This window comes from Mugil cephalus, chromosome 1 (assembly GCF_022458985.1).
Source record: "Mugil cephalus isolate CIBA_MC_2020 chromosome 1, CIBA_Mcephalus_1.1, whole genome shotgun sequence".
Lineage (NCBI taxonomy): Eukaryota > Metazoa > Chordata > Actinopteri > Mugiliformes > Mugilidae > Mugil > Mugil cephalus.
The window spans coordinates 21,096,543-21,112,728 of NC_061770.1; the positions used below are offsets into that span (position 1 = coordinate 21,096,543).

At 41.5% G+C, this 16,186-nt stretch overlaps 2 protein-coding genes across 3 annotated transcripts; both read left to right on the forward strand.

The window, feature by feature from the left end:
- The first annotated feature begins 20 nt into the window (after positions 1–20).
- Positions 21–7,476, forward strand: LOC124999001. Of its 2 annotated transcripts, none has more exons than XM_047573736.1 (10): positions 21–189; positions 276–300; positions 2,197–2,313; positions 3,088–3,191; positions 3,345–3,474; positions 3,623–3,664; positions 5,346–5,375; positions 5,469–5,567; positions 5,662–5,936; positions 6,234–7,476. In XM_047573736.1, the coding sequence occupies exons 1-10, from the start codon at positions 127–129 to the stop codon at positions 6,651–6,653; spliced, it is 1,305 nt and encodes a 434-aa protein (XP_047429692.1). In that variant the 5' UTR covers positions 21–126; the 3' UTR covers positions 6,654–7,476. The 2 variants fall into 2 exon arrangements, with proteins under 2 accessions (XP_047429692.1, XP_047429683.1); XM_047573727.1 differs by having other exon boundaries at positions 22–189; positions 5,662–5,945.
- Positions 7,477–8,722: 1,246 nt separating this feature from the next.
- On the forward strand, positions 8,723–16,128 carry actr8 (actin related protein 8). Its single transcript, XM_047602525.1, has 13 exons — positions 8,723–8,988; positions 10,405–10,575; positions 10,680–10,790; positions 10,883–10,987; positions 11,074–11,247; positions 12,293–12,386; positions 13,208–13,340; positions 13,477–13,630; positions 14,456–14,551; positions 14,656–14,796; positions 14,881–15,241; positions 15,325–15,488; positions 15,610–16,128. The coding sequence occupies exons 1-13, from the start codon at positions 8,854–8,856 to the stop codon at positions 15,751–15,753; spliced, it is 1,983 nt and encodes a 660-aa protein (XP_047458481.1). The 5' UTR covers positions 8,723–8,853; the 3' UTR covers positions 15,754–16,128.
- Positions 16,129–16,186: the final 58 nt, after the last annotated feature.

The following is a 16,186-nucleotide window of genomic DNA, read 5'->3' on the forward strand; positions in this document are numbered from 1 at the left end:
GATAGAAAAGCTCGTGTGACCGAAGATTCACACAAGTAGGTGACAGGCGAACCGCTCAACGTACAGCTCGGAATTCGCTCATTTGTTACTAATATTATTATTATTATTTTTTTATTAATATTGGTAATGTGGGAAATCACGGTGATTTTCGTCTGCTGCGTCGCGGCCCAGGTGACATCCCATGAAATCGTAAGTTATCCGACTTATTAAATGTCAATTGTTTCAATTATAAGAGGGCTTTCCGAAACTGATCTAGTTATGGATTTTCCTTGCAGGACGTGAAGTGTCGGGAAATGAACGGTAAGTTTATTATTATTATTATTATTATTATTATTATTATTATTATTATTATTATTATTATTATTATTATCATCATCATTCATTGACTCCACCTGCAATAAAACAATAAGATCCAAATCTATACCCTAGTGGAAAAACTCAGGGATCAAAAAAAAAAAAAAAAAAATTGCTAAAAACTCAAAACGTACAATAATGCCATCAAACAGGCAAGACCTTCCCATTTCACTAAACTCATTTCAGATAGAAAGAACAACCATACATTTCTTTTCTCTACAATCAGTCTTTTAACTAACCTTGATTTTCAAAAAAGCCGTCCATGATTCCAACAAATTCTCCATGTGACGATTTTGGATACTATTTCACTGGTAAGACTGATGAATTAATGCAATAACCTGCTTTTAAAAACATTTTATGGATTTGTTGAGTTTTAAATATTGTAAAATGCTCTCTCCAGACAGATATCTTCCCCACTGCCGTCAAAACAGCACTGGTGAAACCCCTTCTGAAAATAAGCAACTTGGATCCTGATATTTTTAATATATATATATTTTAACTACAGATTGGTATCCAACATGCCATTTTAAAATAAAATAAAAAAGTAAAATTGGATAAGTTTTCTATCCAATAATCTATTTTTTAAAACAGAAATAATATTTTTGAAAAGTGGTTTCCAGGTTTTAAGATGAACCATTTCAGGTGTAGCATGGACTCACCGAAACTTTCAGTCCTGGTGCTACTGCATCTAAGAGCTTGACGCAGCCACACCACATTTCGTTAAACAAACTCAGAAACCTAGTGGACCTCTCTGGTACTTTTCTTAACTGGTTTTATTCCTATCTCTCAGATCGTCGTTTCTTAGTAAGTTTGAATGCATGTTCCACCTGCGCCTATAAAATCAAGTTTGGGGTTCCCCAAGGTTCAGCTTTAGGACCAATACTTTTTAATCTTTTTATGCTCCCACCTCATCACCTCCTGACATTATCAGGAGGCACGACATCAATTATCACAGCTACACTGATGATACACAGCTCTATATCGCCGTGTCCCCTGATGACACAGAGCCAATTGATGCCCTTTTAGATTGTATTCTTAGATATAAAGTCATGGATGTCAGAGAACTTTTTACAGCTCAATGAGGACAAAACAAGTTTTTATCATTGGTCCTGAAGATAAGAGAGGGAAACTTTTAGCTAAACAAAAAGGTTTTAAACCATCACAATATGTTGAAAATCTGTGGGCATTATTTTCAACTCTGAGCACATATTAGAAACACCACAAAAATAAGATTTTATCATCTTAAGAGTTCGTCAGAGTTCACCGGTTTCTCTCTCTGGCCAGCGCAGAGGAGCTAATGCATGTTTTTATTTCTAGTCATGTAGATTATTGTAAAGTCCTGCTTTCTGGTCTTCTGAGTATTTCACAGCTTCAACTACTCCAAAACTGAGATGCACGCGTGCTGACGAGGACCAGAAAAGCAACTCATATTACACCAGTTTTAGAATCACTGCATTGACTCCCTGTGCATTTCAGGACTGATTTTAAGGTCTGTTGAGACAGTTTTTAACCCTGAGGTCCTCCAGTACACGCCTTTTAACCCACAGGCAAAGCCTCATTTTATTATTACAACCCACACATGCTGGAGAACCTCAGGGCCGCTGAGAATGTTGATGTTGTTAAGGATACGCCCAAGACCCACCTTGGGTTAGGGGTGTTTGTTTTTAATGTAAAGCTCTTTGTGTTTCACGTATGTTTGAAAAGTGCTATATAAATACAGTTTGGTTTGATTTGATTTGGTTTTCTCTGGTGCTTCGACAAAAAAAAAAAAAAAAAAAAAAAAAAAACAGTGACAGAAACTGACAGTGATGATGATCACAATGATGTCGTTTATGTTTGTAGGGTTTCCACAAGACAGTTCTGTGGCGTGTCCATCTGCTCTGGCGGAACTGAAAGTGGAGCTGGTGATGGTGGAAGAAACGGGCATGCTGAACATAAGCTGGGCCATCAACATTGATGGTAGGAGACACCACACTGTCATTTTCTGATGTGGGAAATGATGTTCAGTTCATGGTGGTTATGGTATTCAGCATTTGTTCAGACGTGTTAATTCAGCTGTATTCTCATTTTGGAGGCTGTGGTTTGACGAACTATTGAATTGTGTTATGTATCCTATTATTTTGACAACCTCATTTCACTCAGTGTGCTAGACACCACAAACCACATCCTCCACAGTGACGATCCAGATGAGTTACCACCTTTCCAATGCTGTTTCAGTAGTGACTGAACACCGAAACAGTAATGAAGGACGATTTAGTACAAGACAGCGAGTTATTTTTAAGTAGTGTACTTTATGTTTTGGCAAGTGAGTGCATGCAAATATATAATTATAACTAAATTAAAGCAGTGATTTGAATGAAGTTAATAGATCTATGGTGTTTATTCAGCAACTCTTTGAAGAGTTAAATCCAGTCTAGCTGAGAGTTGATGCAAACTTTTGAAATATCTGGACGCAATAAAAGGGTCTAATGTAGAAAATCATTCAATTTAAACTTTAAAAGTTAGTCAACCCCTCTACTCCAGGGTTTCAAATGTGTTCTGTGCATGTATTTGATAATCTGACACACTTCCCGCTGAATTTTATTACTTTCGTCAAAACATTACAGAAAACCAGAACAATAATTAAAGTTTAGTATGTACACAATCTTGCAGGATCCCTGTGATAGACACTGACTGGCCAGTATCTGAAGGTCCATGTTCATTTGATATCTCAACCCCGTTGTCTCTTTGCAGCTAGCATCCCTTACCTCAACGGCACTCGGATTGGAATTTCAGGAGACTCATCATACCTCTGTGAATACATACCACCTTTGAAAGAAACAAGACTCACGGACCAGGTATCGCAAATGCACTCTGAACCTGTATGCATTTCAAGATGACAGTAGTAATCTTCAGAACGGCATGTATTTTGAATGGTAATCCATACAATGGCCTTTTAATTGTCAGAAAGATTAAATGTTCTGCAATACCTGTCGCCTTTTGAAATCTAGACATGGTTTCATCATTTATTTGCTGCATCACATGGCTTCAACGTGATAGAAGCTGCTAATCTTCCTTTGCCTCCGCTGAAAAGCAATTACCCTAACAAGAGTGCCATTATCATGATCACTGAAAAACAACGTAAGTAAATTTTTTTATTTGAACGCCAAAGTTTCACAACAATGCATTGTTCAGATTAGTATTTGTGATTAATTTGTCAGGCGTTAAATCAATAATTATTATGTATGTCTCCATACCAATGCACTCATGTTTCATGTTGTTTTAATAGTACAGAAAAGAAGAACTACAGCGCCCCCTGAAGTAACCACAGGTGAGCAGTTCAATTTAGTTCAATTTAATTCTATTCGTTTAAATTAAAAGTACTTTTTCCTCCCGTCATCGGGCAATGCGATGGCAGCAAGTTTGCAAGAAGAAAATGTTTTTTCCACATCAAGCATATCTAAAAGTTCACCCATTAATCCAGTGCTTCCCAGCCTTTTTTGGGTCGTGACCCCATTTTGACGTCACAAATTTCCGGCGACATATTTTTTTTTTCTTTCTAGAATTAGTTTTTGATCATGTTTGTTATAGTGTTACAAACACAGAGAAGCCACGATTAGTGGACAGAGTAACCATTTTATTTTCCCTGATCAAGATATAGGCCTAAATGTACAGTGAGGTGAACTTTGAAAATTAATACAAACAACCTCTTATAATCTCGTATAACTAATTATGAAAAAAGCTACTGCAGAATCCGAAACTGACCGCAGTGAGGATTTGAAAGAATGAAAGTGTTTCTCTTTCAGCTTCAGTTTTATGTATTATTATTGTATCTCTCAACTCACCACATTTAACGCTGCAGACTTTCAAAGTTGGGTGCTGTGGTTAGTGTTTCCCAGCCTTTCTTGAGCCATGGCACAAATTTTACATAAAAAAAAAAATAAAAAAGCAACAGCAAACCATCAATGTCACAAAAGCATTTATTATAAAATAATAATTATTTACACACAATTTACGTGCTCAGTGTAAAATCTGATCCTGAGTAAAAAATAAATAAATAAATAAATAAAAAAGTAGAGTATTTCAAAACATAGATTCATAAAGAATACAAGACATCATAGTAATTTATTTATTTATTTTATACTCTGAAGTATATTGAGGTAGGGGCCTCATTTGCTTTACAGAAGAACTATTAAGAACTACATTAAAACGAAAACTTGCATCTTAATTCTGACACTGTGGTGACACTTCCACAAGGTTTGTTGTGTTGCCACAACTCAATACTTTAATTACTTTCCACTGTGATCCTACATTCATGATGACTGAAGTATCGAAAGTATCGATATTTTGATTTGAGAGTCGATTTTAGGGCATAAAGGCCTGGTACCGAATGTATGAATGTAGGTAACTCAAGGCCTTACCTCTACAAACAACCAGCTTCTCGTTTGACTATGAGATGTATTGATTTGTAATGTACGAATCAGTATAGACCCGCACATCACGAGCCAAAGCACATCTCCTCCAACCGCACTCCGCACCACACTCACTCACACTATCTACGTGCACGGCAAGACAGCCTAGTGTGAGTGCGCCCTGAAGGTTGAAGCAAGGGAACTCTAGTAGTGGTCACGGTGTCATCACCTGAACGCGGCCGTGAATCAACATGCGCCAGCTCAGATATTTTATGTGCTGCATTTTATTTGAACTAGATTTATGTTCGAGGAAGTGAAAGTATAGAAGATGGTTGTTTAAGATTGTGTGTGGTGTTTTAATTTTAAAAAGAATAATAATAAAAATATTTTTATCAGTATTTTTTTTTTTTTTTAATCAATTACTAGACACTTCGGGTGACCCCATTTGAATTCCGGGCGACCCCATGTGGGGTCACGACCCTAAGGTTGAAAAACACTGCATTAATCCACTGCACAAAGATTGATGCCCGTTTGTAGTTCAAATATCGACTATAACGCTTAACAACGTGTGTGTTAATTATCTGATCTTATCTTCTCCAGCTGCAGTCAGTACTGAACCGCCTCCCTCAGGTAATTGCTTGTGTTACTTTCAGCGTCTGCAGTGAATCAGTAAACGTATTACATCTACTAAAATAAGGAACGTGTTCTTTGTTTATGTTTCAGAGGTTGCAGACCAGGAGGGGCCATCTGGAGTTGTCGTTGTGTGCATTTTGGGAGGAGTGGTCAGCCTACTCGTGCTCCTGAGCTCCTGCTATGCAATCAGTAAATACAACACTATTCAATTATTATTAATGATTTAGTGTGAAGATGACTTATTGTCTGACCTCTCCTCTCCTCTGATTTCTTAACCTCACAGGCAGATGTTGTGGATCCAGCAACATGCCATTCTTAGGTTTTAAAAAACTGCCTGAGACTCATGAGGCTATGATCCCTGTCCTTGTGGTGTACCCTGCCGAGAATTCTGCTTTCCAGCGGGCCGTGGTGGAGCTGGCAGAGTTCTTGCAGTGGCATGGCGGCTGCAGGGTGGCAATCGACATGTGGCAGCAGGGAAAGATTGCAGAGCTGGGGCCGCTGCGTTGGCTGGCAGAACAGGCCAAGGCTGCAGACCACGTGCTCATTGTCTGCCCACAGGTAGAAACGGTAAATTGACTGTCACATTTTTCCTCGTTCTTAACTTTCTAACTGCAATTTGCCCCATTTGAGTAAAGTAGTGGCAGTGCCTCCATTGAAACAAACAGTCAATAACGCAAACAATTTCTGTGTTTGACTGTCCTTGACACGGTGCACCCCTGCTTAGCCACCTAATATAATGTAGTGATATCTCTTCTCTTCTCTTCTCTTCTCTTCTCTTCTCTTCTCTTCTCTTCTCTTCTCTTCTCTTCTCTTCTCTTCTCTTCTCTTCTCTTCTCTTCTCTTCTCTTCGTTCAGCCCTCTTCCCAGCCGAGCCACTCTCCCCCCAGCCTCAGTGCCCCAGAACCCTCCATCCCGGCTGCGGCTCACGACCTTTACCCTCTGATTCTCAACATGGTGGCCAGCCACGCCAAGAACGCCAGCGAGCTGGCAAAGTTCCGGGTGGTGCAGCTGGGCGAGCAGCGGAACAAGAAGCCTTGCACCCTGCCCGCGGAACTGAGGGCGTGCAAGACTTTTTGCTTGATGAAGGATCTGAACAAGCTCTGCAAGAGTCTCCGCGCTCAGAGGCGGGACGACAAGGAGACATTAGCTCTGATGCTCAAACCAGGGGTTTCCCACACTGAAAAGAATACAGTGAAGTTGATGGAAGCCATAAGAATGCTAAGGGAACACCAGTCGAGCATTTCCAGAGAGTCAGCATTGGCCAGCATTGTTTGAACATTATTGCACAAGTGACTTCTTAATAGCTTGAGCAGAGGCGTGGCATTGGGATCAGTATCACGTTGTCACATGTTAATTTACCTGGTTGAGAGGCGAATGTGCAGGGGACCAAATGGGACAAAGTGCAATGGCGGGAAAAAAAAAAAAAAAAAAAAGTAGAATCTACATTATATGAATAATTCTGGAAAACGCAGCATATCCTAAAAGTGAAAGTTTTAGTATGAACAGCAGGATGTAGGACTAGTGTAAATATGTGGTGAGTCTTGGAGTTATTGAGCAATGCTCCTATTAAATTTCCACTAAAGGTTCATGAAAATATGTAAACTGGTGCTTTTAGTGACATTATAGTGAATATGGAATGGAGTTACTGAGTACACAATAAAGATGCATGGGATTTACCAAAAATCTGCGTTTTCTAAACGGTGTTCTGTAGTAAAAGCAACAAGAGGTTTTTGGGTGTCTGTGATTATTTTTCCCATTCTGATTGAGGGTGAAATTACTGAATATTTCTCTAGCTGTTGCACTTTGTAGACGGTCCCTCTGCTGTGTATACATAGAGACCCATTGACTTGTTTGTACAGTCAATGATAGAGACCAGACTAACTCGATTTGATGAAAACTGCTCTTTGTAGCTCATTGGACATTGAACCACAAGAGGAATCAATAGCCTCCTCTGTCATGTTCCACTTTATAACGTGGCACTGACTCGTTTTTCTTTTTCTGCCGTGGCAGCTGCGTGCTTCCATATTGGACACGTGTCTCTGTCAGTGTGTTGACATATGATTTGTAATGATATTAAAGTTGCTTATTTTAAATGCAACCAGACGTGCTAAGTGTTTTTTCTCCACATTTGTTCCTTAAATAGCAAATAAGGAGAAATTCATGACATATAGCAGCATCCCTTTTCTCAGCATGCTCTTTACATCTACATATGATTTCTTATTGTCTTTTGTCAGTTTATTCAAACTAAAAATGACCCCAATTCATCTGTAGATGTGAGTGTGTTGTAACTCTATGCAGTTACAGTATACAAACACAGTCTCTACATAAGCTTGTGATATGCTATATTATTAACATTTATCAGTATACTGAGGTTCCACTGCGACAAATTAAAATCTATTGCTTTATTATGTAGAGGAAATATACTCAGGTTTAAAGCAAGATGTTTACCTGCACTGTAGCTTTTCTTATCATAAAATGATTTCTAACAATTGTGTCAGTTATATTGACTAAAATCACTCACTGATTAAAATGGAGTTTTCAAAATAATAGGAACACGTGTCAGTAGAATTTAACACAATTCAATAGTAGGCTACTTCAACCCACAGACTTCATTATCAAACAAGAATTGAGTCAGCTATTATTTGAAGTAATACTAACAGAATGGAATTATTACCACTAGTGCAAGTAATGAACCTAACCCAAACCCAACTGCATCATGGGTGGCCACAAATGTGTAACCACATCCGCAAATCTGTAAAATATATCTGCAAATGTGTAACCTGATCCACAAATGTGTAAAATAGATTTACAAATGCGTACACTGATTTGTATGCGTAGACAAATCGATAAATGCGTACATCGATCTGTAAACGCAAGATCTATGGGGCCTCTATATTGGATGTGTTCTGTCACGTGTCACCGCTCCTGCTGCTCCCTATTTTTTGTGTGTGCTCTTTTTGTACAAATCTGTGCCGTACTGTTCTTTGCACTGAATCTCATTCTTGCACTGTAAGCGTGCACAGTTCCTTGTATTGTACTTAGCCCTATGTCTTCATGTATGTCTTCCTCATTCCATGCAGGTTCCATGGTCCTCTTTGACCTTTAACCTTTAATGATCTGGTAGTTGTTCTGTTTTTTTTTTGTTTTTTGTTTTTTTTGGTGTTGTTGTTAATATAATATAATATAATATAATATAATATAATATAATATAATATAATATAATATAATATAATATAATATAACATACGGTAAAAGTGGGAAAATAAAATAATAAAACTCTTAACAAATAGAAAGCGCTCTTTTTATACCACGTGACCAAACACGGAAGTAGAGTTTGCCGCTGCTCCACCACCGAAGAAGAGAAGCGGCAAAGCATGTCTGTGGGTTTATTTTGAAGTGCTTCAGGGTTGGGATTTCGGATTTTTTCTTTATTATTATCATTAGTTTTACCGGTTTCATCTATTAACCAGTGAACATGACCCAGGCGGAGAAAGAGCAGGATAACGGGAAGGAGAAAGAAAAGGAGCGAGACAAGGAGAAAGAGAAGGAGCAGCAGCGCGGCGTGAAAAGACCCATCGCTCCTCCGGCCATCCCGGAGCCTCTCCAGGAGGTCAGAGCATAACACAGCACCACTGACTGTGTGTAGTTTCTCAGGAGCTCTCACTTTCTGCACTGATCCGTCACTTGAACTCACTGTATACTTTAAATGAACGAAAACGCGTTTAATTCCTCTTCCTTATTAGTTAAGGTCTTTGTGCAAAATTCAATATTGTGAGGTACACCTTGCTTGTACTGGGTTGGACCCGTCCCTTCTTTCTTCAAAATTGCCTTAATTCTTAGTAGCATGGATTCAACAAGCTTCTATAAACATTCCTTTAAGAGTTTGGCCCTTGTTGATATGATAACGTGACACAGTGTCTGCAGATTTGTCAGAATCTCTTGTTCCGCCACATCTCAGTTGTGCTCTGATGGATTGAGATCTTGTGACTGTGGAGGTATTTGAGTGTCATGTCCAAGAGACCAGCTTGAGAGGATTTTATTTATGTGACATGTAGCACTGTCCTGCTGCAAGTAGCCTCCATAAGATGGCTACCCTGTGTTCATAAAGGGATGGAAGAAGCTGTGGTATTAAAACCACACTCAGTTAGTACTAAGATGTTGAAAGAAAGTATCCTTGATGTCATTAAACCACCACCAACACCTGAGTAGTTGATACAAGACAGGATGGACCCATACTTCAATATTGTTTATGACAAATTCTGACTGCACAACCACACAAGCACCATATAAAGGTGGCGGCACAAATTCTTAAACAAGGCAATGTTTTCTGATCCTGTATTTTTTTCAGTTTTGGTGAGCCCAGTTTCCTATTCTTTGCGTACATGAGTGTCTCTCTGTGTGGTCTTCTGCCGTCTTCTTCAAGGTTTGACATGTTCGTTACTGCTGCCTTTCTGTCAGCTCAAACCAGTCTGACCTCAGGCACCAACGAGACGTTTTCTCCCAGAGAACCGCTGCTCACCTTTCTCTGTGAGCCCTAGAGATGGTTGCAGAAATCCAAAGTCAAAGTCTCTTAAACTACTTTGATGCTCAATTTGAACTTCAGCAGAGCATCTGAACCATCTCTATAAGTCTGAATGCTCTGAGCTGCTGCCATGTGATTGATTGATACCGATTAGATACAGTTGAACGTGTATTTCTGTTGAACTGGCTGGAGAGTAATTGTTGTAAGTGTGTAAATAGTGTCATACTGTGTGATTAGAAGTATTATATATGTGGTTACCTGCCACTCTTGACATGCTGTTGTACATTTGGTGTTGAGCTGGTAAATAAAGAAATGATTTTCAAGGATGTTGCCACATAGACCCAAGACTTCAACCTCATCCTCCTTATTTGGGATTGTCAAAGCCTCTGTAGCTAACGTCCAGGTCCTAAATCTTGTGTTAAATCTTCTCAGAGTGATGGAGGCTGTTATAGTAGCATTTTAAGTTCTACACTAAATGTTTTTGTTTTTTTTCTCCTTTCACAGCAAATACAGAGCAACTTCGTAGTCGTCATCCACCCCGGCTCCAGGACGCTTCGCATCGGCCGAGCAACGGACACCCTCCCGGTGACGATCCCGCATGTAATAGCCCGGCGGCACAAGCAAAACGGCCAGCCCAGATACGAGGACGCGTGGCTGCTGAGAGAAGGTCTAAATGTACGTCGCTCTTTAACCACACGACGCCGCGGTTCGTTCTCGTAGTCTCATTCTACTTGTTCTAAAAATTAAGTCCATGTTGCTTTTGTCTTGCTGCCCAACAGAAACCAGAGAGCAATGAGCAGAGGCAGAATGGGCTCAAAATGGTCGACCAAGCCATCTGGTCCAAGAAGATGTCCAACGGAGTGCGGAGGACTCCTGTGTCTGCCGAACAGGTTTGTTTATGAAAGAGAGATATAAAGTGAGAGACCTGTGTTAGAGGCGCCACCGTGGAGAAGAGTTTATGTGAGTTTATGTGTGTGTTTAGGCCAGAGCGTATAACTGTCAGATCCGACCGGCGGTACTAGACTGCAGCTCCAGGGTGAAGTGGACAAACACGGGCCACCATCCTCCTTACTTGGTGGGAGAGGAGGTCAGTGCAGTTCATCAAACTGTTTTCATTACCCAGAGCTTTGGTCTGCTTCGTCCGTTCTTCTTAAACCTCCTGCCATCGTGCAGGCTCTTAATGTGAACCCTTCAGACTGTTACGACATCCACTGGCCCATGGTCCGAGGGCAGCTCAACGTGCACGCCGGCCCTGGAGGCTCGCTGACCGCCGTGCTGGCAGACCTCGAGGCGATCTGGAGTCACGTCATTCAGAAGCAACTGGAGATCCCCCTCAAAGATTTAAAGGTAAGAGAAGCTTCCACAGTCCTCGATGTTTTGAGGAACACATTGAAAGCGGAAATCGATACGATGCACGAGTTCAAATTCCTAAGGAAGCTGAAGCTCCTTACGTCACCTGCTGAACAACTTCTACCAGGTTTTTGAGGACCAGGTTCTGGTTCTTACAGAAACAAGTCAGAGTTTCCTATTTATACCTCAACTTCTCACCAGTCCTTTAGAACTGACGAAGCTTCTCAGGTGAGTGGTGAAATATCTTCTCCAAACTCTACAAGTCCAGTTGGCTTTTTTTAAACAAACATATTGCAACACTCTCTTAGAGACATCTACCCTGGCTGGCTAAAAAAGACGACCATCTATATTTTAAAGGATCCCACTCAACCTGCTTCTGCCTTTCTTCTGCCTCCCACAAACTTCAGATGTATCAGGATATGAACACAGGAGTTCTAGGGGTGTCCCATCATATCATCATGCTACTAGGGCGTTAGTAGTTATGGGTTGAGGGGGAGGGGGCCTCTGTGGATCAGGCTTGTTCCAGAGCATCCCACACATACTTGTTGAGTTTGCGATAACGGAGTTTTTGAAGTTGTCATGCGTTTTGAGCTGTTATTTAGCTATTTTTTTCCAGTCTAAGGCTGCATTGTTCTGCTGGGGATGTTTGGGGAGCGTCGTTGCCAGGATCAGATTTCTCAGCAGAACATTGCACTGCAACAAGATTATTAATGTTACTCCTGTTGGATGCACATCTCCTCTTCCTCTTCCTACGCTTCAAGTGCAATAAAATCACATCAAATGCAGTAGACTCCCACCAAAGTGCAAGGCAGTGCAAACCTCCCTGGTCTTACGTGTCTATTTAATGTTTAATTATGTGTCCATTGTTATGTACCCGTCTTGTCTTTTGTACTGTCGATCTGAGGGCGGCAGGTCCTGACCTCCCTGCGGCCTGGGGATCAAAAGTGTCCAGTACCTGTAGTCACACTTGGCATTAAAATGTGTTCACTGCTAGGAGATTGCTCTTTTCACTTTAACGCTTTTTTTCGTTTTTGGTTGTTAGTATTACAGATGCATCCTGTTGGTCCCTGACATCTACAACAGACCGCACATCAAGGAAGTCGTCAACATGCTGCTGCTTAACATGGGCTTCTCAGGTATTACACGCGTGCAGGACAATAATGTACATATAGACTTACCGGCCACTTCATTAGGTACACTAGTGAAAACCATCTTCTTCGTGAAGGTTAGGGTATCCAGCATTAGTTTCAAATAACTGGGAGAGCTGTTGATTCAGCTGTGTTTTCATTGAGCAGACTGTGGTTTGTAGTGCTGTTGAATTGTGTTGTGTTGCACCAACAAATCTCCCTATTGTTTTGACATTTTAATCGATGTGTCAGGTTAAACAACAGAAATAGTTTAATGTTTAATTGAATCTGGTTTTAAAAGCACCACTAGCTACATCCTCCACAATGATCATCCAGTTAAATTACCTTTTTCCTGACTGTGTTTTCAGCTGAACATTAGAACAGTCATAAATGAGGATTTAGGGCTGTCGTATTAGGATAAGCCATTGTTGTAGTTGTACAAAATACACAAGATGAAGAGTGGTACGGCTGGAACGAGGGTCAAATATTAATCTAATAAATTAGACGTAAGTAAATAATGTAAAATGTTAATGCAATGGTGGGAGGAAATATTCAGTAAGACGTACAATCTGTTTTTTAACTTAGCGCCTTCTAACTTTGTCTTCTACCAGAGAACATGAGAATAAACTGTTCACGTCCTGGATGGGAAAAGTCCTTTATAAAGTTTTTTAGAATGCATTAATTTTCACTAGTGTACCTAATAAAGTGGCACGTGGGTATAACCTGTTGTATAGAATATTGTCTTCTTAGGCCTGTTTATTTGGCTGAGGTCCACGTTTTCTGTCTCTTGTCATCACCTTACTTTTTCTTGTGTTTGTGTGTGTGTGCAGCAATCATTGTGCACCAGGAGTCAGTGTGTGCTACGTTAGGCAGCGGCTTGAGCAGCGCTTGTGTCGTGGATGTAGGCGACCAGAAGACGAGTCTCTGCTGCGTAGAGGACGGGGTGTCCCACCGGAACTCCAGGCGAGTTATTTTTCAACTTTATTGAGCATTATGAATCCATTCGAAAAGAAAACCTGAGTATTTCATTAAATTTGTGATTTTTTATTTATTTATTTATTTTTATTTCATGGTGTGTTTGTCTGTTGGACTGTTGCAGGTTGTGTTTGGCGTACGGTGGCTCGGATGTGACCCGCACTTTCTTCTGGCTCCTGCAGAGGGCGGGATTTCCCTATAGAGACTGTCAGCTGTCCAACAGACTAGACTGTCAGCTGCTGCAGCATCTGAAGGAGACGTTCTGCCATTTGAACCAAGTGTGTGTTGGTTGGGGGAGGGGGTTGGTGTCTGTGCTTTTAAGACAACTCTATCGTATATGTTGACTGTAGTCGGGCTGGGAGGTATGTTTTTTTTTCATGCATTAATCACGTGTTCACAACATTTTCTACTGGTTGAGAATTCAGTAGATTGACTAAGGATGGACTATTTTACTGTGATGATGTGTAAATGTTGTAGAATAATCCCATCCTAGTAGCAAAACGCTTTGCATGGCCCCGTGTATTGATTCATATTTAAATATATTTAAACTGCTATGTCTGTAATGTCAATAGCAGCGCGGCCCAGATACCGTAATAACTGTAGTCTGCGTGCAACATTTTCTTTTCTCACTGATAAAAATCTAAAATTGGGGACACTTTCAGGGACAGCTTTACCCAGGGGACAGGTCATCCAAAACCTCTGGGCGTTTGGTCACCGTAAAAAAAAAAAAAGGAAAAAAAGAACCGACGCGGCACCTTTTATTTGGCACAAATCCTCTCGTTCTGCCGCTGAATTTTTTCAGACTTCTTCACTTTCACCACGCCTCACAGTGACACAGTAGACCAGGTCCGTTTAGAAGCACTACATTGAAAATGGTGTCTCACGATGCAGCGTTCCGAATGCTGCGTAATCAGACACGCCGGTATGCCAGTATATTAAAAATTCATATCATAACGGAAACAATTAGCGGTATATAGTCGGTATGAACGGGTATACCACCCAGCCCTAGACTGTAGTATCTGTCTGTCTGGTTAAATAAGAGCAACTGCAGCTAATTAGACTCATTCCACAATGTATATTTCTTTTCTGCTTGTTCCTAACAGGACATATCAGGACTACAAGATCATGAATTTCAGACACGTTTCCCAGAAGCTCCAGCTCTTCTGTATCAGGTTCGACTAGGGGATGAGAAGTTACAGGTATTTTAATCTGCAGCTGTTGACGCGCAACATTTTACAGCCAATCTGAGCCGTCTGTGCCTCGGCTCATGCTTTCTGGCTTCGTGCCTGTGTCTCCTCGTCAGGCACCCATGGGCCTCTTCTATCCGACCACATTTGGCATTGTGGGTCAGAAGATGACGTCGCTTCAGTACCGTTCCCAAGGCGACTCCGAGGATCCTCATGATGAACACTACCTGCTGGCCACACAAAACAAACAGGACCAGGTAACACGCACGCGGCCATTCAGATTTCTTTAGATGGACGGTTCCTGCGCACGTTTTTGCTCCTGCTGTTATTTCTTCCAACAGTCCTCCAAGTCTGCTGCAGACCGGAAGGCTGTCTCCAGACCAGGCGGAGGGGTGGATGGTGAGATGAGCAGTCAGGGAGGGATTGGGGAGCTGTCAGACCTGCCGAGGGGATGTGGGAGCAGCAGCGGCGGCGGGGGCGGCGGTGGTGGTGGAGCAGGAGGAGTAGGCGGAGGTGGAGGAGGAGGTGGGATGCAAGGGGAGATGGAGCTGGGGTCTGCCCAGGGAGAGTGCCTGATGGGGGCAGGAGAGGTGGAAGAACCCCTGTCTGCTCACCTCTCCAGGAAGACTGCCATCATGAGCCAGTTTGAGAGCAAAGCACTGGGTCTGGATAAGGCCGTCCTGCACAGCATCGACTGCTGCGGTAAGGAAGCGGAGCGTGAAGTGAAAAGGAGTCTCAGGACATCCTGCTGTGGCTCACCTCGTCTCGTCTTTGTGCTTTTACAGCGTCGGATGAAACCAAACGAAAGATGTACAGCTCCATCCTGGTGGTGGGCGGAGGGCTCATGTTTCACGGTGCTCAGGAGTTTCTGCTTCACCGCATCATCAACAAGATGCCGCCCTCCTTCAGAAGGCTGGTGGACAACGTGGAAGTTATCACGCGGCCAAAGGTAACCTGGGATCAGGCACAGATGTTGTGTGGTCGTTTCTATTGACTGCCACAAACTGCTAAATGTAAACAGAGCACGTCCAGAAGAGATTGATAATAAAACAATACACTTTAATGTACAGGACATGGATCCGCGACTGATATCGTGGAAGGGGGGAGCGGTGCTGGCGTGCCTGGACACCACGCAGGAGATGTGGATCCACCAGAGGGAGTGGCAGCGCTTCGGTGTCAGAATGCTACGAGAAAGAGCCGCCTTCGTTTGGTGAAAACTTAACTCACCCGAAGGCTCGCACTGATAAGAGCGTGAGGCAGACTGCACAAAGATTGATCAAACTCAGTGGGTTTGTGCCGCGAGATGAAAATCTCAAATGCTTTTCCAGAGACAAAATCTAAAGTCGTCACACAATCAGTGCATACAGTGGGAAAGTACTTCTAAGACCATGCTTAACATTGTTACCCTGTGTGTTTTAAGTAGTTATATTGACTGTTTCTTACGTAAAAAACACAGACGCTGTTCATGCTGTGCAACTTTTGAACAGCATTTAGTAGGAGATGCCTTTTATTTGTTAACATTTTGTAAATAGCGTTGTCATTCTGCCGCCCTAAAGCCTGGAACTGTAAATAAATCTATTACACTTGAATCTTTAATACAGTTGTATTTAATAGAGATTTGTGCTATTTAACATACTGAACAAAAAT